This window comes from Maylandia zebra, linkage group LG18 (genome assembly GCF_041146795.1).
Source record: "Maylandia zebra isolate NMK-2024a linkage group LG18, Mzebra_GT3a, whole genome shotgun sequence".
Classification (NCBI taxonomy): Eukaryota; Metazoa; Chordata; class Actinopteri; order Cichliformes; family Cichlidae; genus Maylandia; species Maylandia zebra.
Window position 1 is genome coordinate 5,552,145 of NC_135184.1, and position 20,267 is coordinate 5,572,411.

The window sequence follows — 20,267 nt, forward strand, 5'->3', positions numbered from 1 at the left end:
TTTCTGCCAGTACATTTTCTGTTTTTTTACGGAGGTTTGACGGACCTTTCTGTAAATGATAAAACGGAAAATTCTGTAGATTTACAGTATACTCTCTGTACTATTTACGGACATTTCCTTCAGCTATAAAACAGAAAATTCCGTTTATTCACAGTATATTTTCTGTATCATTAACTGATATTTTCCGTTAATAGAAAAATTGAAATTTCTGTTTATATTACTATTTCCAAGCACTTCTTTTCACTGTAACTCATTAAATATAGTTCTTTATATCCTTAAACGTACATTTCTATGCAATTACAACCTAGTACACCATGTACTCAAAAATTCATAAATTAAAACTTAAATTAATTTGTGCTTCGTACACAACAACATTGGTACAATTAATGTTAAATATTCTTTTATTCTCCTTAACTCAAACACTATACTTAAATATAATGACAGCATCCATCTTGTCATAAAACTACTAAACAGCTGATACATGAACAAAATAACTCACAAGCTTTCAAATTTGAGCATTTTTATTTCCTTGAAATCAGGTTGCCCTCATGTAAATGTGTTTATTTACATTCATTCAAGTGGCTACCAAGTGTTTTCTTCAAACAGGACACCTGACAAACAAAAAATGTCATATTTAACGACATGTTCACATTTAATAATATCCAGAGTACCTTTTAGTTAGAATCACTGCCTTGTGGTAGTTTTGCCTCAGCCAAATGGTTAAGGTGTGGTTTACATCCATCTCTGTCCACTTATGATACAGTATACACATGTAGTCAGTTATAGCCAAACACCTTTGATTACTGAATTGCATTCACTTCATTAATGAAGTGAATGTAATTCACATTTGTGTGAACATTTGTCTGAGATTAACTCTTTGGGCTCTTTACCTTACAATATAACATACTTGAGTCAAAATTTGTTGACTGTTTAAGTGGTGCCACATGAATACAACTGAACAGATCTAAAGAAGATGTTCCTGAACTTTGGGTTTATTCGAACAGGACTGATGGATAACCACAGGACTTTTCCCCATATGATAACTACAACACATAATAAATTAAGACAGATTACTGTCCCAAACTTAAAGATAAAAGTGTATTTACGGGACTTGTTTTGTCAGTGAGGAGCAAAGTACAATTAGAAGTGCTTGTTCTGATGAAAAGTTAAACTGTAAACAGCAGCATAGTGAATAAGGATCTGTGTCCACGAATCCTCAGCAGTGACAACACTTAAACATCATAGTTCAAAATCCTTAATGCACACCTTTTTCTCCACGGTGTTCAAATTCTCTAAGCTGGTTAAGTAGAGGAAAAAGTCTGACATATTTCATGACCATTAAATGTTAGACAAGGCTCTGAAAACGAGGTTACAGTTACAAACAAAAACCTCTGCTAGTGCGCACAGACCCTAAATCACAACAAATAAGACAATAGTAAGACAAATTACTACAAAGTCTTGTTACCGCTCTTCATATAACAGTGTGACAAAGTCCTGAATGCAGCCTGCATGTTAGTACATCAAGGTCCATCTGAGCTTTAAGTAAAATACACTCAGCTTTTCCTTGGATTTTAAGAGTTGCTCAGTTCATACAGGAACTGCAGCAGTCGGAGTTAACGTGTCGCTGTGTTGCTCCTCCGTGTCAGCCATTGAGACTAGTCGCAATTTATTCTGAGGAAAAAAAGAGAAACAACAAGACATTTTTAAAAAGTTTGTATTTTTATAATTTTTTTTTACCTAGAGCATAAACAACATAAACAAAAAAAGGATTAGGGCTGTGCGATATGACGATATATATATCAGATTACGATATAAAAATGTCTATCGTTTCATATTATACACTATTCTTTGTTTTGTGGTGTTGCAAAATAAACTGTTTATGGCAATATTTTTTTCATGGTTTTGATGGGCACTGTAGTTGCTATATTATTTCTTAAAGTTCTCTCCTTCTCTTATACTTAAAATAACCACACTATGGACGGACAAGTGACTGTTTTTACGCGTACTTTCGTTACCAACAATGAGGATAAAACCATCGTGTGGCTCCGCCGTCCGCTTGTTTATTTTCCACATAAACCTTTCACAATAAAGCTCAAGTTTCTGTTGAGACTTTTCAAACTAAACTGAAATGATATACATTATTCTCAAACATAAAATTTCAGAATATGCATCAAACAAATGACCTCAAATAAAAACATCAAGTAACTATAAATGGCGCTTACAGTCACCACGCAGATGAAGGCACAGAGAATACCAGCATGGCCAGCAAGGATGAGGCAGAACCAGAAGGACCAGTCAAAAGAAATCGAGGACCTTATTGTTAAATGAGGGGCTACCTCTGTAGCATGGACATGGTTTGGTTATGAAAAGTCTGACACGCCCCAGAAAACTGTACTATGCAAATTATGCCACAAACTGGTCCCCACCACCACTCGAACACGACAAACCTCTTTAACCACCTACACAAGAATCACATGAAAGAGTTTCGAGAGAGTTTACGAATGAAAAGCAAAAAAAGAGTCGTCAGGTGCTCAAAATAATCCTTAGACTCAAACGTTAGAACAGGCTTTTCCTTGCAGCACGCCGTCTAATAAATACTCAGAAAGAAAATGGCGGCCATTTAAACTCATGTCTAAAAATGTATAGTTTCATGCATCGGTCAAAACACTCGACTCCAGGTACACGACGCCCAACTGAAAACATTTCACATAAGTCGAGTTGCCCGAGAATCACAGAATTTACAGAAAATGCACTATTTTGTGATATATATCGTTATCAGGAGAGATACGTCTTATATTGGGATATGAGACTTTGGTCATATCACGCAGCCCTACAAAGGATTATAATTCACGTAGAGTTGCATACACATAACACCATTCTGTTGCAACCAAAGCAGTTTATAATTAAAGTAACATACATACCTTGAAAAACTAAATCAACCACAACATTAAACTCACCTTGTGTTTGTAGAGAAGGTGATCAGGGTTTTTCTTCATTTCCTGAGACCAGCTGCTCTGGATCATCACCAGCTTGTATCTTCATCTTTTTTTTCACTCGGGGAAGTCTTTCCTTTTCTTGGCCATTGCTCTGCACTGGAAAACCAAAGTGTGTGATCAAAGGTGAAATAAGGGATATTTTTCCACTGCAGGACTTAAAGTGCTTCAAGTAGTGATAGCTGTTGATCCATTTCTCAAATAATCTGTAAGGATCTGGATTTTTAAGAAAGATACAAATATCTCTGCTTATATTTGGCTAAAAGCTTGATATAGACAAGGCATATAGAGCCCCTGCACACCAGCACTGCGCTTACATTATAGTTCAATCAAGAAATAGTTATTATTGATTTATTATTGAATTTTTTTAGTAATAATTTTTAGTATTTAATCACATTAGCATAGTGGGGTGACAAAAATATTCCACATACAAGAAATGCTGCTCAGCATTTCATAAATTACATTTTCAACAAATGTTGGAGTAAAAACACAGTTACAGGGAAAATGTGTCTGTCTGTAAATATTAACTAAACATTTCTATGTGCTACAAAATAGACATAATTGTAAATGTGCTGAGGTGAAACTATACTTTCAATAATTTTACCACTACAGTCTGTTAACCACCGAAATAATCTATGCTGGTCAGCTAGCTAAAAGTCTTTATTTTAGCAGCCCAAATCAGAGGCTAACATTAGCATTTGCTAGCGTCAGCCAGGAAGGTCTGAGGCTTAAACTAGGGTTAGTGTAACTTTGCCTGAAACCCTTTAAAGTGTACAGTAGAGCCAACTGTAAAACACAGGTATTGATACAGTACTTATTAGAGTCCTAGAATAATTTCTAGAACCATGAAGTTCTCACTTTCCCAGTTATCCACATCGCTGACTTTCGCTAATTAGCTAGTTAGCAGTCACAGCTGTGTAATACCCAGAGAGACACAGACAGCTAACTATAATATTTATGAAAACTGGTTCAGCCACTGAAGGGCAAAACTGGTGGTATCACAGTAAAAATTATTTTAACATTAATTAAAATAAAGCTTAAGTCATGTTAAACCTAAATAACAATTATTTTAAAAAATGAGTCAGCAAAATATTCCTGACTTGTCTGGAGACAGCCGAAACCAGTTAACAAATAAATTAACAATTCTTTCTAAATAAAAACACGGAGTCTTTTGAAAAACATTATTTTAATAAAACGAAACATGAGTTTTAATACTTACCACAGAAATTTGAAGGCAGTTTCTCCAACTTCAGAATCCAAAATCCAGATGAAGCCTGAAAGAAGCCTAATGGCTGCTCTTGCGCTTACTTTTCCCTCCTTTTCAGGTTCTTTTTCCCACAATGCATTGCAGTAGTTGAGAAATACAGAAAAATACCTGTAAATGACTAATACGGAAAATTCCTTCACGTTTATACAGTAGATTGTACTGTATTTTTACGGATTTTTTTTACAGTGTGACAAACATTTCAAGTTCTACTAAATTAAAAGACAATTTGTGGTAACCTGATTAGGATTCAAAAAGAATAATTAACAACACTTCTTGTAATGGTGTTAAAATCAGCCCAGCTTTTATTTTCATATGCAAAAAGTAAAAGAAAATCAGCCAACATACTGGACACATAATTGTCAATTATACTGTCACCATTGTTACTGGTATTGAAAGCTTATTGATAATTTGTCCAAGTAAGGAATGCCCTCTCACAAATGTCATGTGACAACCTCATTGGCTTACGGAACTGTGATGTCACACACATTTAGAATCTTACCACCACTGTGATCCTTCGATCCTTTGATCCTAAAACCTATAAATAGGGGTGAGACGCAAGAACTTTTAGTCCGTTATTCGCAGCATTTATGTTTGCAGCATTCAAACGAACGTTCGCCAGAGAAGCCCTTTTTGGATCCTTTTCAGAGTCACTGTTAACAGATTCCAACATGTCTCCAAGAAAGCAGAAAAAAAGAGAAAACGTAAAGCCCAGCGCTCCTCTTTGCAATCGAGAAGACGATACGCAACTGCAGAAGATGTGCTTGGAAGAAATGCATGAGGAAAATCTCATGAACAATCACAATACGCGACACCCGCCCCAGCCAGAGTACACCAATTACATCTGGGAAAGTTTTTTTAAACAACGAACGGAGATTATCTTACTGAGAGAGCACTGTGAGAGAAGGACCGCTGAAGCAGATAAACTGTTCAGACAGCTTCTCGATAAGGAAGATATTATAAAGGAGAAAGAAATGGAACTCCTAGACATGCGGGGAAGGATCTTTGAGGTCCAAGCAAAGCTTAATAAAGTACAAGAAAAACCAACAGAAGAAATCCTCCAACAGAAGAAAAACGAGAAAGAGAGGGAAAAAAAGATTCAGGAGCTGCAAGTAAAGCTGGATGAAGCTCTGCAAAAAAATCAAGAACTCCTCCAAGAGAAGAAACAACTGGTCATAAAACTCCAAGGCACTGAGATAAAGGAAAAAGTGCTGAAAGGAAGGGTTGAGTTTCTTCGAAAGAAAGCGCAACAGACCATGAAAAAGGAAGATGTGGATTGCAAGCTTCAGGACAGCGAGAAACACAAGGAAGCCTTGCAAATAAAGCTTGATGAAGCTCTGCAAAAAAATCAAGAACTCCTCCAAGAAAAAGAACAAATGGACATAAAGCAGCGCAAACTGCAAGGCATGGAGGGAAAGTACAAAGCACTGCAGGCGAAGCTTGATAAAACACTGAACAAAAATAAAGAGTTGCTTCAAGAAAAAAAGCAACTAGAAATTAAACAGAAAGAAACGGACTCCAAGCTTGAAGGCGTGGAGGAAAAATACACCGCGCTGAAAATAAAGCTTGATAAAACAGTGCAAAGAAATAAGGATTTCCTACAAGACAAAGAACAATGGGAAATAAAGCAGAAAGAAGATAAACAAATTCTCCAGGACTTTGAGAGGAAAAACCAACAACTGCAAGACTGTTATAACCAACTGAACTCCAAAACAACTGAGCTGGAGGGGGAAAAGAAAAAAGTGCAAAAACAATGCTCAGAGATGCAGAGTAAGCTCAGTGACATGCTGAGAAAAAACACAGAACTGGAGAAACTTTCCAACAACTTGAAGTGCAAAAACACTGAGGTGCAGATGTTAAAGCAGCAAGTAGAGAAAACAAACAAAGACCTGCAGTGTACACTTCAAGAACTCGAGAGAAGTCAGCAGCTACAAGACGCACACAACAAATTACAACACAGTTATACAGAGATGCACGAGGCAAAGCTTATGCAGGAGGCCAAATGTAAAGAACTGAAAGAAAGGCTGGAAGAAAAACAAGCCACAGGAAAGATCTCCTTTAAAAACTCAGAAACATCAAGAGAACAACTAGAAGATGTGGAGGTACCACCCATAATGTTTGACTGACAGCTGATCTCTGTGCAGAAATGATGGAGAGAAAATAAAATGAAACTAAAACACAGATTTAAACCCACAATATGAAAGACTTCAGTCTATTTGAGCTTAATCAACTCAGCTGTGTCTCCATAATAGTAAAGCATCAGTCCAGCATAGAGCGGCTGAGTGAATGTGGTCTGGACTCTGTGGAGGAGAGTCATGGTTTCAGAGACGCTGTAGAAGGACAAAATACCTGCTCTGTGATCCAGGTACACTCCTACTCTGGAGGACTGAGGACCTGAGACACGAGTGTGGATGTTGTTGGACCAAAATGTATAACTGTTGTTGAACCACTGTAATGCCCATGATTTGTCATTATGTCCAAATACACATTCATTCACACTCTCTGCTCTGCTGATATTCTTGTATGCGACTGCTACATAAACTCCTCTCCCTCTCCACTCCACCTCCCAGTAACAACGTCCAGTCAGACTCTCTCTACTCAGGACCTGAAACCACCAAGTGAATCTGTCTGGATGATCAGAATAAAACTGTTGTTTCATGAAGGTTACTTTTCTGTTCCCCTCTGATAATAACAGCTGTTTGTACGCTGTGTTTGGATCCAGTGTGATTTCACATGAATATTTTAAGAATTCAGCTCTGGTCTTTGGCTCTGGTGGATCTGACAGTAAAACATCCACTTCAGTGACTGTCAGTGAGATGTTTGTCCATTCCTCTCTCAGAATGTCCTGTAGTTTATCTCTGACCTCTGACACAGCTGCTGTCACATCCTCAAAGTAGCTCAGAGGACGGATATTGATGCTGGATGAGTCTGTAGACTCACTGAGTGCTGACAGTGAGGGGTAGTTGTGTAGAAACTGGATGTGATCCTCTGTGTGTGAGAGCTGCTTCAGCTCAGCATCTTTCCTCTTCAGCTCAGTGATCTCCTGCTCCAGCTTCTCCTGAAGCTCTTTGACTCGACTCACTTCAGTTTCCTGCTGGGATCTGATCTGCTGCTTCACATCAGAGCTTCTTTTCTGGATGAGATGGATCAGCTCAGTGAAGATCTTCTCACTGTGCTCCACTGTTTGATCAGCAGACTGATTGATGGCCTCCACCTCCTGTTGAAGCAGCTTCACATCTTTCTCTCTGTCCTGGATTCTCTGCTGGATGTTTTGTCGACTCACCTCCAGCTCTCTCTGCCTCTCAGTCCTTTCTGCTGCAGCTGAGACTGTGTCGTGGCCTTTATGTTCATCCACAGAGCAGAGATAACAGATACTCTGCTGATCAGTACGACAGAACATCTTCATCACCTCATCATGACGAGAGCAGATGTTCTCCTGGAGCTTCTTGGAGGGCTCCACCAGCTTGTGTTTCTTGAATGGAGCCACATCATAATGAGGCTGAAGGTGTTTCTCACAGTAAGATGCCAGACAGAATAAACAGGACTTGAAGGCTTTCATTTTTCTTCCAGTGCAGACATCACAGGCCACATCTTCAGGTCCAGCATAGCAGTGATCAGCAGGAGCAGCTTGGAGTCCAGTCTTCTTCAGCTCCTCCACTAAATCTGCTAACATGGTGTTTTTCTCCAGGACAGGCCTCGCTGTGAAAGTCCTCCGGCACTGAGGGCAGCTGTAGATTTTCTTCTTTTCCTCTTCATCCCAGAAGCTTTTAATACAGTTCATGCAGTAGCTGTGTCCACAGGGAATAGTCACCGGATCCTTCAGTAGATCCAAACAGACTGAACAGCAGAATTTTGTTTGATCCATTTGATTCATGTGCTGTGCCGTTTCACCGTCTCTCAGTGACTGTCCGACAGTTTCACTTCCTCTGAACAGAAACAACCTCTGTGCTCTGAAGGGAAACAGATCTCTGCTCTTGTTCACCTCCTACAGGAAATGAGGCTCACCAGCAACTGCATTTACACCATGTTGTTTAGACCCATCCTGATACAGACACATCTGTGAAGGGAGGCACTAAAGAAATATTCTTACAGAGCGACCAAGAGCCAATCAGGTGAAGCAGGGTGTGTTATGTTTGGTTACATCATGCAGTAACAAGTCTGACCCAGTTAAAGGTTAATAGTTTATCTTTACTTGGATGTTTGAAATGTGACAGTCAACACTCAGTGAGTTCATTTTATATTTCAAAAAGTTCAGCTAAGTTTAGGATGCTGTGATGAATAAAAATAAATGACACTTTATATTTTGACATTTTCTAATCTTAGTTCATTCTCACACTTACAGAATGATGCATGGGAACAACTGACTCCACTAAATGTTCAAATGAAATTACTGTACAAGACAGGCAGCAAGCTTGATTTCTTGATTATTTTTTTAAATAGTAAAATATATGTAAAACTATTTAAAAAACAAATACAGATAGTGTTCTAATTCTACATTCTTTAGTAATGTTTCCCGTGTACCACCATGGATTTCGAAACAATACATTAATATGTGCTTTAAATGCAGACACTCAAACATAACTCAACATTCACACTGAAGATACACAGCAGACATAAGAATCAGTTTTCATGCCCTTTATTTTTTCTTTCATATAAAATCTTTTTGGTAAAGATCATCATAATTACCTATTAACTTTCATGTACAGCTTAAATGTTTCACTATACTGTTGGCAGCAAACGACTCTTCAGTCCAAGGGCGTAGATTTGGCATTAACGGAAGGGACATGTCCCCACCAATATCCAGCGATTATTGAATTGTCCCCACCAATAATTTGAAAGAAAAACAAACCCGATAGAAAGAAAAAAACGATCTGTCAACGTCTCATTCGCCCAGCGGTGCAGAAAGAGTTAAATTACGTTCTCTACTGGAGTCCTACGTCATGTGACAAATATGGCCAATGTGATTGGAGCTCTGTTTAGTTTTAGCAGCGGCAAGCCTGCGCTGCAACTGGATGAGAGACTCACTGAAAAGGCAGCTGGTTTTATTACTCAGTGATTTGTTGTTACAAAGATAAAAATTGTGAACAGGAAGAAGTAATGGTATTACTTCTTCCTGTTCACAAGAAGTCACCACAGCAGGTAGATGCCTTTCCTGAACCAAACCCAATGGGATAAGCGTCTCCTTCTGGGATCTTTCACCTGGTAGGCGAACCACTGTAAACCACAATACCAACTAAACCACTTGATAGTTTAGTTAAGAAAAAGTCTGTACAGATAAGGAACATGCATTCTTCACCAGCTTTAAACCTTTGTTCACATGTAATGCTATATTCCACACTTTGCTATCAGTTGTGTACAAATCGGTGGCTACTCATGAGTTCCTCTGAACTTTCATACAACTGAGCTCAACAAACAATAACTGTCAGTCAGCAGAGGAAACTCATTTTTCCTCCAAAGTGATTTAGTGCATCAGAAATCTACGGTGTGTTTATTTTTGTTATTCAGTTCAGTTGTGCGTCAAGCTGACTGCTGTTAATCGTACCGATCAGGCACAAAAGTAAAAGCAGATAGGAATGATACTGTCAATCCGAAAGTCCACTACAAGCTGAAAGAAACAACTCTAAATGCTGTAAAAGAACAATAAATGTTTTTCCACAAAAAAGCAAAACCAAAGGCTCTGAGCCTGGCCTTTTAACGGCTTCACCTACTTTGGAGTTTTTTAAAAACTTCAATACTAGCGTTTTATCTTTCCTGACTTTGTTTAACTTTACTTTTAAATAACCCTTTAATCTCTGGGAAATAATAAAATCATCTTCAGTTTTAGTTTTTTCTTGAGCAAAATACATAGAAGACAGCAGATGCATCCAATAAATTTCTCCCGAGTAGGCTGACTCAGTCAAAAAGGCTCACTGTCTGGTGATACATCTTAATCTCGTGTGGTTTTACATTGCTGTAAAAACTTTATTACTACAGATATCTAATAAAAAAACAAAACTGCTGTCACAGCCACTACAAACACAGACTTACATTGAGTTCTATGATCCAGAGCATGGTGACGAACAAGAGGTCAAAGGTGACAAAGAGGCAGAAAGTCCTCCTCACATCCGAGATGCATTTCTTCTCTCCGATGTCGTACGGCTCCAATCTCACAGAAACGGCCGGGGAGTTGACAGACCCCATGCCTGTTCTGACAGGGATCTGTGAGTAGCTACCGCTGCTGCTGCCTCCACGTTGGCCTTCCATCGCTGGCCACCCCACCTGGGCAGGGCTGGCCCCACCTACTGGTCAATTTTAGGAAAGAGTCAGAGGTGGAAGATCATTGGAGCTGGAAGCGAGGCTGGTGTTGGTGATGTGGAGTCACTGTGTGGAGGTTAAAAGCATCACTGCATCTGTAGAAAAGAATATGAAGAAGGTAAAGAAATGGCAATCTCCTCTCAGGGAGTAAACCTCAGCGATTTTCTAAAGCATCTAAGTCTTTGTAGACATAATAAAAATTCTGACAATCGTCTGCGTCTTTTTTTGAACAACACAGTAAAGCAGAATAAGCTCCATCAGGCTGTGGATTTAGATTGTTGAGTTAGATTTTATAACGATTTGTTCATAATACAAAGCTTTTAGAGATCTTTGGGCTTTGCAGTGCTAAGAGTGTTTATGTTTCTGGTTTCTGAGAGCAGAGCTAAAAACAAAACAAACAAAAAAAAACAAGCACAACACAAAACCACCAAAATCTAATTCAAACCACTAATCATGCACAAAACCAACCATATATGTGCAAAGTTGTTGATGCTCTCTGTATGGTTGCCACTCAAACTCCTCACCATATCTCAAAGACTGAACCCTTCAGGAGAAACTCATTTCTGCTGCTTGCGTCTGTGATTTCTTCACTACTCAACGTTGCTGAGATCTGGAATGCAGATCGACTAGTAAATCAAAACGTTCACCTTCTGGCTCAGTTCTCCTGTCACCACCACAGTCTAGTGCAACACCTGAGGTGTCGGATGTCAACTTCAAATTGCTCTTTCTCTTATAACTGAGCTTAAATTGGACTTTTCTACTAAAAAAACCCTGTAAAAATCACTGTCACATGACCCAGAAAAAGATTTCCATTATCATCTAACTTCAATGACTTTTGGACCTCATACCATTAAACACTGTTTACACTGTCTTTGTTTTAAGGAACTGAAACCAGTTGTGCTTTTGCTTTAACTGTCAGCTGCTCTGATACACAGAAAGAAAAAGGCAGGATGGAAACGTGATTTGTACAGTCTGGTCCCAGCAGGTTTTCTCTGGTGATGTGGTTTCACAGTCTTGTGACTTTCATGTTTTACATGAATTAGTCTTTTTGGTTCACAAAATGCATCTATTTTAGGGCTTTAGTCAGGTTTAAATGACTGTTAATTACCTGAAAAATAAATCTGTTAAAAGAACCATTCAGTCACTTTGTAATGGGACGTATCTTCAGCACAATCGTATGTGCTGTGCACCTGAAACTAATATCGTTCACCATTTGGCGCTTCCTTCTCACATGCCAGAGAGCTATTACAGTTACACCGCAGATGGTGTCTAAAACAATTTAACCCTCAACTTCCTCGCAGTTGCATCATTACATTATTTCAGCATTTGCAGTTATTCCAACTGTTTTATTAATCCTTAACATACTTTTCATTTACTTGTTCAACTTTACAAAATGCCAGTCAAAAAAAAAAAAAACCCCAGAAAGTATACGGGACATTGACTGTCATTCAAAGCTGAACTTTACCCAGTATTTTCCACATAAATCAGCTAGCACCAACATTAAAACCAATTACATTTGCCACGCTGCAATGGATCCTGGTTTGTATGTGGATGTTGTTTTCACACAGACTGCCCTACTTAAACATTATTACAGCCAAATTACACCTCCCATATGCCAATGGCACTCCCTGACGGCTGCAGCTTCCCTTGGAAGTCTAATGCGTCAGACCGGAGCTTAATTACTCAGGAACAACAACAACAAAAAAAGATAAATCCACATATATATTAGCGTCTGAGTTGCAAGGGCCAGCAGTCAAAGCAATTTTAAATTACATTTTATTTAAACATATGGGATCCCAGCACCACCCTCTCCCCAGCCACCTACTCCACCTCTTCCAAAGTGAAGGTGTGGTATCAGGGTGCTCAGCCCCGCCGTGAGATGTAACGTCTCCAGCACGTCCTGGGTCTGCACCAGCTTACAAAACAAAGAAACAGATTAGAGCTGGGGACCTGTCGCTGTTCTAAATGTCTTTGAGTGGTTACAATTTCCACTGCTTCAAATCTGTTAACTAACAAGTTTTCATTTAAATATGTGTATGAGACTCCAACGTATTTACAAGTAGTAACCTCCAGGTCTGAAAAATTAATCCAGAATGGAAGTGCAAACAACTAACAGGAGCAGTTCCTCTGAAAGACACCAAGGCTGGTGCCAATTCCCGCAGTTAGAGCAACAAATACTGAGGCAGCAGTTTGAACAGGCTTGCCAAAGCTGGACACAGCGGAAGATTGAAAAGATGTTGCTGGTCTGATGACTGCTGTGACATTCAAATGGTAGGGTTAGAATTTGGTGTAAACGACATAAAAGAATGAACATCTTGCCTTGTATTAACATTTCAAGTTGCTGATAGCGGTGTGAGAGTGTGGAGAATATTTTCTAGGCATACTTTGAGCCAATTAGTACCAGCTTAGCATTGTTTAACCACCACAGCCCAGCTAATGCTGACCATGTCTATCACTTCATAACCACACTGTACCCATTTTTTGATGGCTGCTTCCAGCTCAAATCATCTCAAACTGGTTTCTTGAACATGAAGATGAGTTCACTGTACTCCACTAGAGCATCTTTGGGATGAGGTGGAACGGCAGATTCAAGTCAACAATTAATGAACATGACTTCATGACGCAGTTCTGTCAGCAACAGGGGTCATACCTGCTATAAACAAGGTGTACCTAACAAAGTGACCAGTAATTGCATATATGCTGTTATGATGGATGTTTATAATAAATATTAACTGAGAGAGAAAAGATACACCAAAGCTACTCTAGGGTAATAACAAAACGAGGGAAATTAACAAACTACATCTAACTGTTTTGGATTCAGAACAAATATTTTCAGCCTTTTATGAGGATTAAAATTTAATTATGGATTTATTTTGGCAGCTTGTGAGGAGAAAACTATTAGGAGGTAAAGAAACACAGACTCAAAGATTTTACATGTACATGGGCACTGTGTGTGTGTCACAGAGGAATCGCTCCGGGGCTCCCAGTACATTCTTTATTTATACTCAAACAAGCTTTCACAGCAATAGGTGTGGCATGTATGGAACTGATAACAACTCCTTAAAAGGAGGGACCGTTAGCTTATCTGTTGAAACAGAAATCTTGAGTTGTGGTATCAGGGTGCTCAGCCCACATATATTGAACTTCACATACCCCATCTGCCTCCATTTGGGACTGCAATGGCCTTAAAAGCCCTACACATATCTTCCCTACTTAAGTGCAGCCTTTTTTCTAATGGAATTACAATATCGGCATCTGGTCTCTGACTTCTCATCAATTGTGTGGGCGTCCTTTAGAGGACATTTCATCGGAATAAAGGCAAATACGGTGGTGCCTTTATCTGCAGAAATATGTGGCCTGTAGCCAGTGGGTGGGGCACCACATGCTCGCTCTCACTGTTAGATTGGATAGAAAAGTCTGCAGCAGGACAAGCGAATATTAATGACGTTTCTGAGTGTTTCGATTCCATCAAGAACAAAAACAAATCTTAGCTAACCAACACTCACTGGGTTTTAGTGGATTACTTTATTTCACAGAAATATTACAGAAACAGTTTCTTTGGTACAATAATCCAGCTGTGCAGAAATCAGGGAGTCGGGAAGAAGCAGCTCATTAAATTCTGTGCTTGTTTAAGACTGAAGCACATATTATATCATCATAATACCAGAGCTGAACTGGATGACTCATTCCTCATTAAATTACTTCAGATGTTATTTAAAAATATATATATATATTTTATGGAAGTAAAGCTGCTTGTGCTGCCACCTAAACCAATCATAACGTGGCCTCAAATGTTAAAGTAACCTTATGAGCAGGAACTGATATAAGAGACTATCAGTTATGGAGACAAAGATAAAGGCAAAAAAAAAAATGTATTAAATTAAATAAGCAAACTGATATGAATGAACCTTACATTTAGATAATACAAATCATCAGCAAGAATAATAAAAAACAAGCAAAAACAAATAATAAAACAAACCTCAGCTAACGTGGAAGCTACACTGCAAGGTGGTCTGTTTAATAAATAAAATGTGACAGGTCACATACAGGACCATTAACATCTCTGTAAACAGAACTCAGCTCCCACAAAGCTCCAAATGAAGAAAAACTGCATCTGCATGCAGAGAACTGTTTGTGGAGACATCCAGCATATCGACGCACAGTGAGTGAATGATGAAGAACAAACCATAACGAGGGGCAGGGCTACTACACTGCATTGTGTCCATCAGGTAAAAAAAGAAAAGAAATCTGTTGGCTAATCTACACCATATCAATAACAGCTTCCTTAAGGTTTTAAAATGCACTGCAGCTGCATTTTAAAACATATCTACAAGCAATGCCAAAGAAACACACAGGTATGAGTACAGAGGTACTATGAAGGTAGCTCACTTCTTACTGGAGTATATCACCATAGTGACTTAAACTGTAGAGCAAACCTGCTTCAGAGCAGGTTGTGTTTGAGATTACGGATCAACAAGTATGAAATCACCACTTAGCTACCAATCAGTTCTCTGGAAAACTGCTTTACAACAAGTACCTGAAAGATCCCTTTGGACTGCTGTGCCATGGATAGTGGGAGGATCTTTCCATTGATGAGCATCAGTAGTCTAATCAGTTTAGATTCTTAAATTCAACTTCGTTCTTTGACTTTTCCCATTTGTCTGCAGAACAATTTCACAACATTTTGAATTCCTCTATAAACATTAATCTCGTTTTTTCTTTTGTCTGCAACGCTTGTTCCTAGCATGTCCTCGTCCATGACAGCATTTAATCTTATCTGAGCAATTCCTCTTGGTCTCCTGTATCACTGCTCATCATTCGACATGCTTTTCCCAGTATATCCACGGCCATTTTTGTATTTATGCTTGTATTTTCTCCCAGACTGGTAAACATCAACAGAGCTCAGCAAAAGAACTTTTAGTTCCTATTTGAACTTTATTAATACAAGTGTTTAACCTGTTCATGTTTATAGTTTTATCTTTCTTTGTAAAGTCAGCTGTTCTGCTGCTCTGTATGTGATTGGTCAGATGCCCCCAACGCCACCCCTTTCATGTAAACAGGCTAGTAGCTAAAATGGGAAACCCTGATTTACCTTATAGAGTTGATAACTAGCGTCATGTGATCACTTAGTCTGATTGACAATGTTGGGATAAGTTAATCAAGATAACAGAAAGATTTCTTGAGTATGATGAACAATGAATTTAACTCCTAAATGTGACTTCCTAACACAGAATGTGATGACGTCATACGCTTTGTACTTTGATGTGTGGTGATTGGAAGTGTCTGTGTGGTGCAGCCTGGACAGACCAGACCAGCTGCACCACACAGACACTTCAAACCTCACCCGAGGACAAAAAGCAGAAAACAAACCTTAGAAACATGCAGGGTTACAGGAGAAGCCAGCCGTGCAGAGTCTGAATTTAACTCCTATTTATGACTTCCTACCAAAGAATGATGATGGGAGAATTTCGATTTATTTATTACGCATTAGTTTTATGGGTCTGTTCCACTTAAGGTCAGATTGGTGTCTATGAACCAAAATGAGTTTCACACCAAGACTAAACTCGTGTCATGGTTTGCATTATGCAGTGGTTACAGTGGTGACACTTATTAGACTCTGAAGTCTGTGCACCAGTTTTTCAGGGTCCTATAGGTGCAATTGTTGCGACCACTGTAAATGTGACACCATCACAGAAAAATTGTATAAAATCAGAAGAAGAAAGAGAACTCTAATATGATGGCTGCACACCAGCTGGATCATTATAACAACATCACATCACATGAGTAACTTCAACATGACGAGACTTCAAGGACTCCAACAATGTTCATACAGTGAGGATAAATAATGTTTTTTTTTATTATTTATTATAAAAAGGACACAATATAGATATATAAAATGCAGCCAGAACTCCAATAACTAACATGTCCATTAATTTGACACGTTGATTTATATATAATTTCTTTTTCTCTCTTAGCTTTTCAGCTCCACATTTTTGCCATTTCTTCCACACTCAACTCTTTTCTACAAGCTGAGCACACAGTGAAGGTAGGGGAGGGCTGGTGGCATTAAGAGATTTGATTGGGCAATCTAGGGGCCAGTTAGTTCTTTCCTTTGGTGAAAGTTGGGCTCTTCAATTCAGCATGGTACAACTCCAAAGATTCTGCAACATCAAACCCTCTGTCTGCTAATATTACATCCAGTTACAAGATGAGCTTCCCGACCCCCTGAACTACAGATGCCCTACATGACTGTTAGGACAACTTATGTATTGCAAGTATGCAGTACTAAGAATAACTTGATGTTTCTGACTTTGCATTATGAATTGTTTATCCACTGACAAACATTTCAAGTTCTACTAAATTAAAAGACAATTTGTGGTAACCTGATTAGGATTCAAAAAGAATAATTAACAACACTTCTTGTAATGGTGTTAAAATCAGCCCAGCTTTTATTTTCATATGCAAAAAGTAAAAGAAAATCAGCCAACATACTGGACACATAATTGTCAATTATACTGTCACCATTGTTACTGGTATTGAAAGCTTATTGATAATTTGTCCAAGTAAGGAATGCCCTCTCACAAATGTCATGTGACAACCTCATTGGCTTACGGAACTGTGATGTCACACACATTTAGAATCTTACCACCACTGTGATCCTTCGATCCTTTGATCCTAAAACCTATAAATAGGGGTGAGACGCAAGAACTTTTAGTCCGTTATTCGCAGCATTTATGTTTGCAGCATTCAAACGAACGTTCGCCAGAGAAGCCCTTTTTGGATCCTTTTCAGAGTCACTGTTAACAGATTCCAACATGTCTCCAAGAAAGCAGAAAAAAAGAGAAAACGTAAAGCCCAGCGCTCCTCTTTGCAATCGAGAAGACGATACGCAACTGCAGAAGATGTGCTTGGAAGAAATGCATGAGGAAAATCTCATGAACAATCACAATACGCGACACCCGCCCCAGCCAGAGTACACCAATTACATCTGGGAAAGTTTTTTTAAACAACGAACGGAGATTATCTTACTGAGAGAGCACTGTGAGAGAAGGACCGCTGAAGCAGATAAACTGTTCAGACAGCTTCTCGATAAGGAAGATATTATAAAGGAGAAAGAAATGGAACTCCTAGACATGCAGGGAAGGATCTTTGAGCTCCAAGCAAAGCTTAATAAAGTACAAGAAAAACCAACAGAAGAAATCCTCCAACAGAAGAAAAACGAGAAAGAGAGGGAAAAAAAGATTCAGGAGCTGCAAGTAAAGCTGGATGAAGCTCTGCAAAAAAATCAAGAACTCCTCCAAGAGAAGAAACAACTGGTCATAAAACTCCAAGGCACTGAGATAAATGAAAAAGTGCTGAAAGGAAGGGTTGAGTTTCTTCGAAAGAAAGCGCAACAGACCATGAAAAAGGAAGATATGGATTGCAAGCTTCAGGACAGCGAGAAACACAAGGAAGCCTTGCAAATAAAGCTTGATGAAGCTCTGCAAAAAAATCAAGAACTCCTCCAAGAAAAAGAACAAATGGACATAAAGCAGCGCAAACTGCAAGGCATGGAGGGAAAGTACAAAGCACTGCAGGCGAAGCTTGATAAAACACTGAACAAAAATAAAGAGTTGCTTCAAGAAAAAAAGCAACTAGAAATTAAACAGAAAGAAACGGACTCCAAGCTTGAAGGCGTGGAGGAAAAATACACCGCGCTGAAAATAAAGCTTGATAAAACAGTGCAAAGAAATAAGGATTTCCTACAAGACAAAGAACAATGGGAAATAAAGCAGAAAGAAGATAAACAAATTCTCCAGGACTTTGAGAGGAAAAACCAACAACTGCAAGACTGTTATAACCAACTGAACTCCAAAACAACTGAGCTGGAGGGGGAAAAGAAAAAAGTGCAAAAACAATGCTCAGAGATGCAGAGTAAGCTCAGTGACATGCTGAGAAAAAACACAGAACTGGAGAAACTTTCCAACAATTTGAAGTGCAAAAACACTGAGGTGCAGATGTTAAAGCAGCAAGTAGAGAAAACAAACAAAGACCTGCAGTGTACACTTCAAGAACTCGAGAGAAGTCAGCAGCTACAAGACGCACACAACAAATTACAACACAGTTATACAGAGATGCACGAGGCAAAGCTTATGCAGGAGGCCAAATGTAAAGAACTGAAAGAAAGGCTGGAAGAAAAACAAGCCAAATTAGAAGAAGTGGAGACAACATGCAGGAAACTTGAGAAGGAAAACACACAAACAATTGATGAGTTACGAACCCTCATCCTAGAGAAAATAGTGCTCGTGGAAAAGATCACGGAAAAGAAGAAAAAACGCTTCCGCTTCTTCTGGAGAAAGAGCACTCCTGCTTTTTCTACTTTTTCTACTTTTCCTTCTGCTGATGTCACCCCGTCTTCCTCCTCCACCGTTGCATCGTAATTTTCACCTTAACTCCTAACACCTGCCCCATCTCCCCCCCCCCCCCCCCCCCCTCTCTTTCACCCTCACCCCCCAACCAGTCCCGACAGTTGACTGGCCCCTCTAGAGCCTGGTTCTGTCATAGGTTTCTTCCTTTAAAGGGAGTTGTTCCTATCCACTGTCGCACCCAGTGCTTGCTCAGAGGGCATAGTTGGGGTTCTCTCTCCTCTCTTTCCTCCTTTCTATCCCTTTCCTTTACCCTCTTCTTTAACCCCCACCCCTCCCCCTTTTCTATTTCCTTAATAATTTAATAATAAACACAATTGGCTACATTTTAAATGTGTCTGATCAACGTCTTCATTCAAGAATGAATTGTCTTTCTCACGGAGTCATGTGTATTTTGTGTTTTCCTCGGGCTGGTGATCCCCGCGGTTGTTCAGCCCCGGAGTCCAGAGTTTTAGTGTTTTAATCACATTTAGTGTTACATTTTAGATCACCACAATAGGATATCCATAATTTAGGATTCAGGCATTTGTTTTAGTTCAATATCGTAATCATTCTATGACTGAGTAGTTTACAGAACCTTCAGTCTGCACCAATAACTTCTGTTGGAGATATTTGTTCTTATTTTTTTATTATTTTGAAATTAGTTAAAGTTTGTTGTTAGTTTACTTATATTTTGGGGTTTATTTACAAGTTTATTTGTAGGTTAATATTTGTTTCAATGTTTTGTTTGTTTGATGTTACCTTGTTAAATTAGTCAGTAAAAGCTGTAGGGCCATTTTGTTTCTATAAATAAAGAGACTGGTATAGGACCAGCATGCACTGGGGTGAGCCTATGGTTTTTTACTAGAGCAGGAGAAGCAGCAGGACGTAACTAAAAATGGATCTTGTTATTGCTTGCCAAACTGGATAAAATAAACCATAAGAACGCAACTTTAAAGTTTGGACAGTGGACTTCTTTTGCCTGCGTACGAAATATTATCTCAGTGCAGCAGTGGCTTGTGGACTTTTAATTGTGGGATGTTTGGTTTGTCAAACAAAAGGAATTGCCACTACAAAAAGTAAAAAACCTGCCCGTGGACAAAGGAATAATCCTTCATTAATGGATATGTTGGATATATGGATTCTCAGTGTGCTGTGCATCTTTATAATGTTTGAAATAATCCAAGAGGACAATAAAAATGTCGGATATTAAGAGTAAACAAGAGAGTAAACAAGAGGATGACACTCAGATGCAAGCAGAGAAAAGAAGCATCAAATTTACGCCAAAAGGTTTGGATTTGTATATAAAGACATGCCAAGAAAAGCGGAGTT

The 20,267-nt window shown here is 38.9% G+C and overlaps 1 protein-coding gene and 1 long non-coding RNA gene across 2 annotated transcripts; both read right to left on the reverse strand.

Annotated features, from left to right (window-relative positions):
* Nucleotides 1-503: 503 nt before the first annotated feature.
* Nucleotides 504-4,429, reverse strand: LOC143413634 (uncharacterized). Its single transcript, XR_013094253.1, has 3 exons — nt 4,213-4,429; nt 2,958-3,092; nt 504-1,671 (listed from the first exon to the last, which is right to left on the reverse strand). It is a non-coding gene; the product is annotated as an uncharacterized LOC143413634 (long non-coding RNA).
* Nucleotides 4,430-6,306: 1,877 nt separating this feature from the next.
* Nucleotides 6,307-8,318, reverse strand: LOC112436484 (tripartite motif-containing protein 16-like). Its single transcript, XM_024806128.2, has one exon. The coding sequence runs from the start codon at nt 8,129-8,131 to the stop codon at nt 6,470-6,472; it is 1,662 nt and encodes a 553-aa protein (XP_024661896.2). The 5' UTR covers nt 8,132-8,318; the 3' UTR covers nt 6,307-6,469.
* Nucleotides 8,319-20,267: the final 11,949 nt, after the last annotated feature.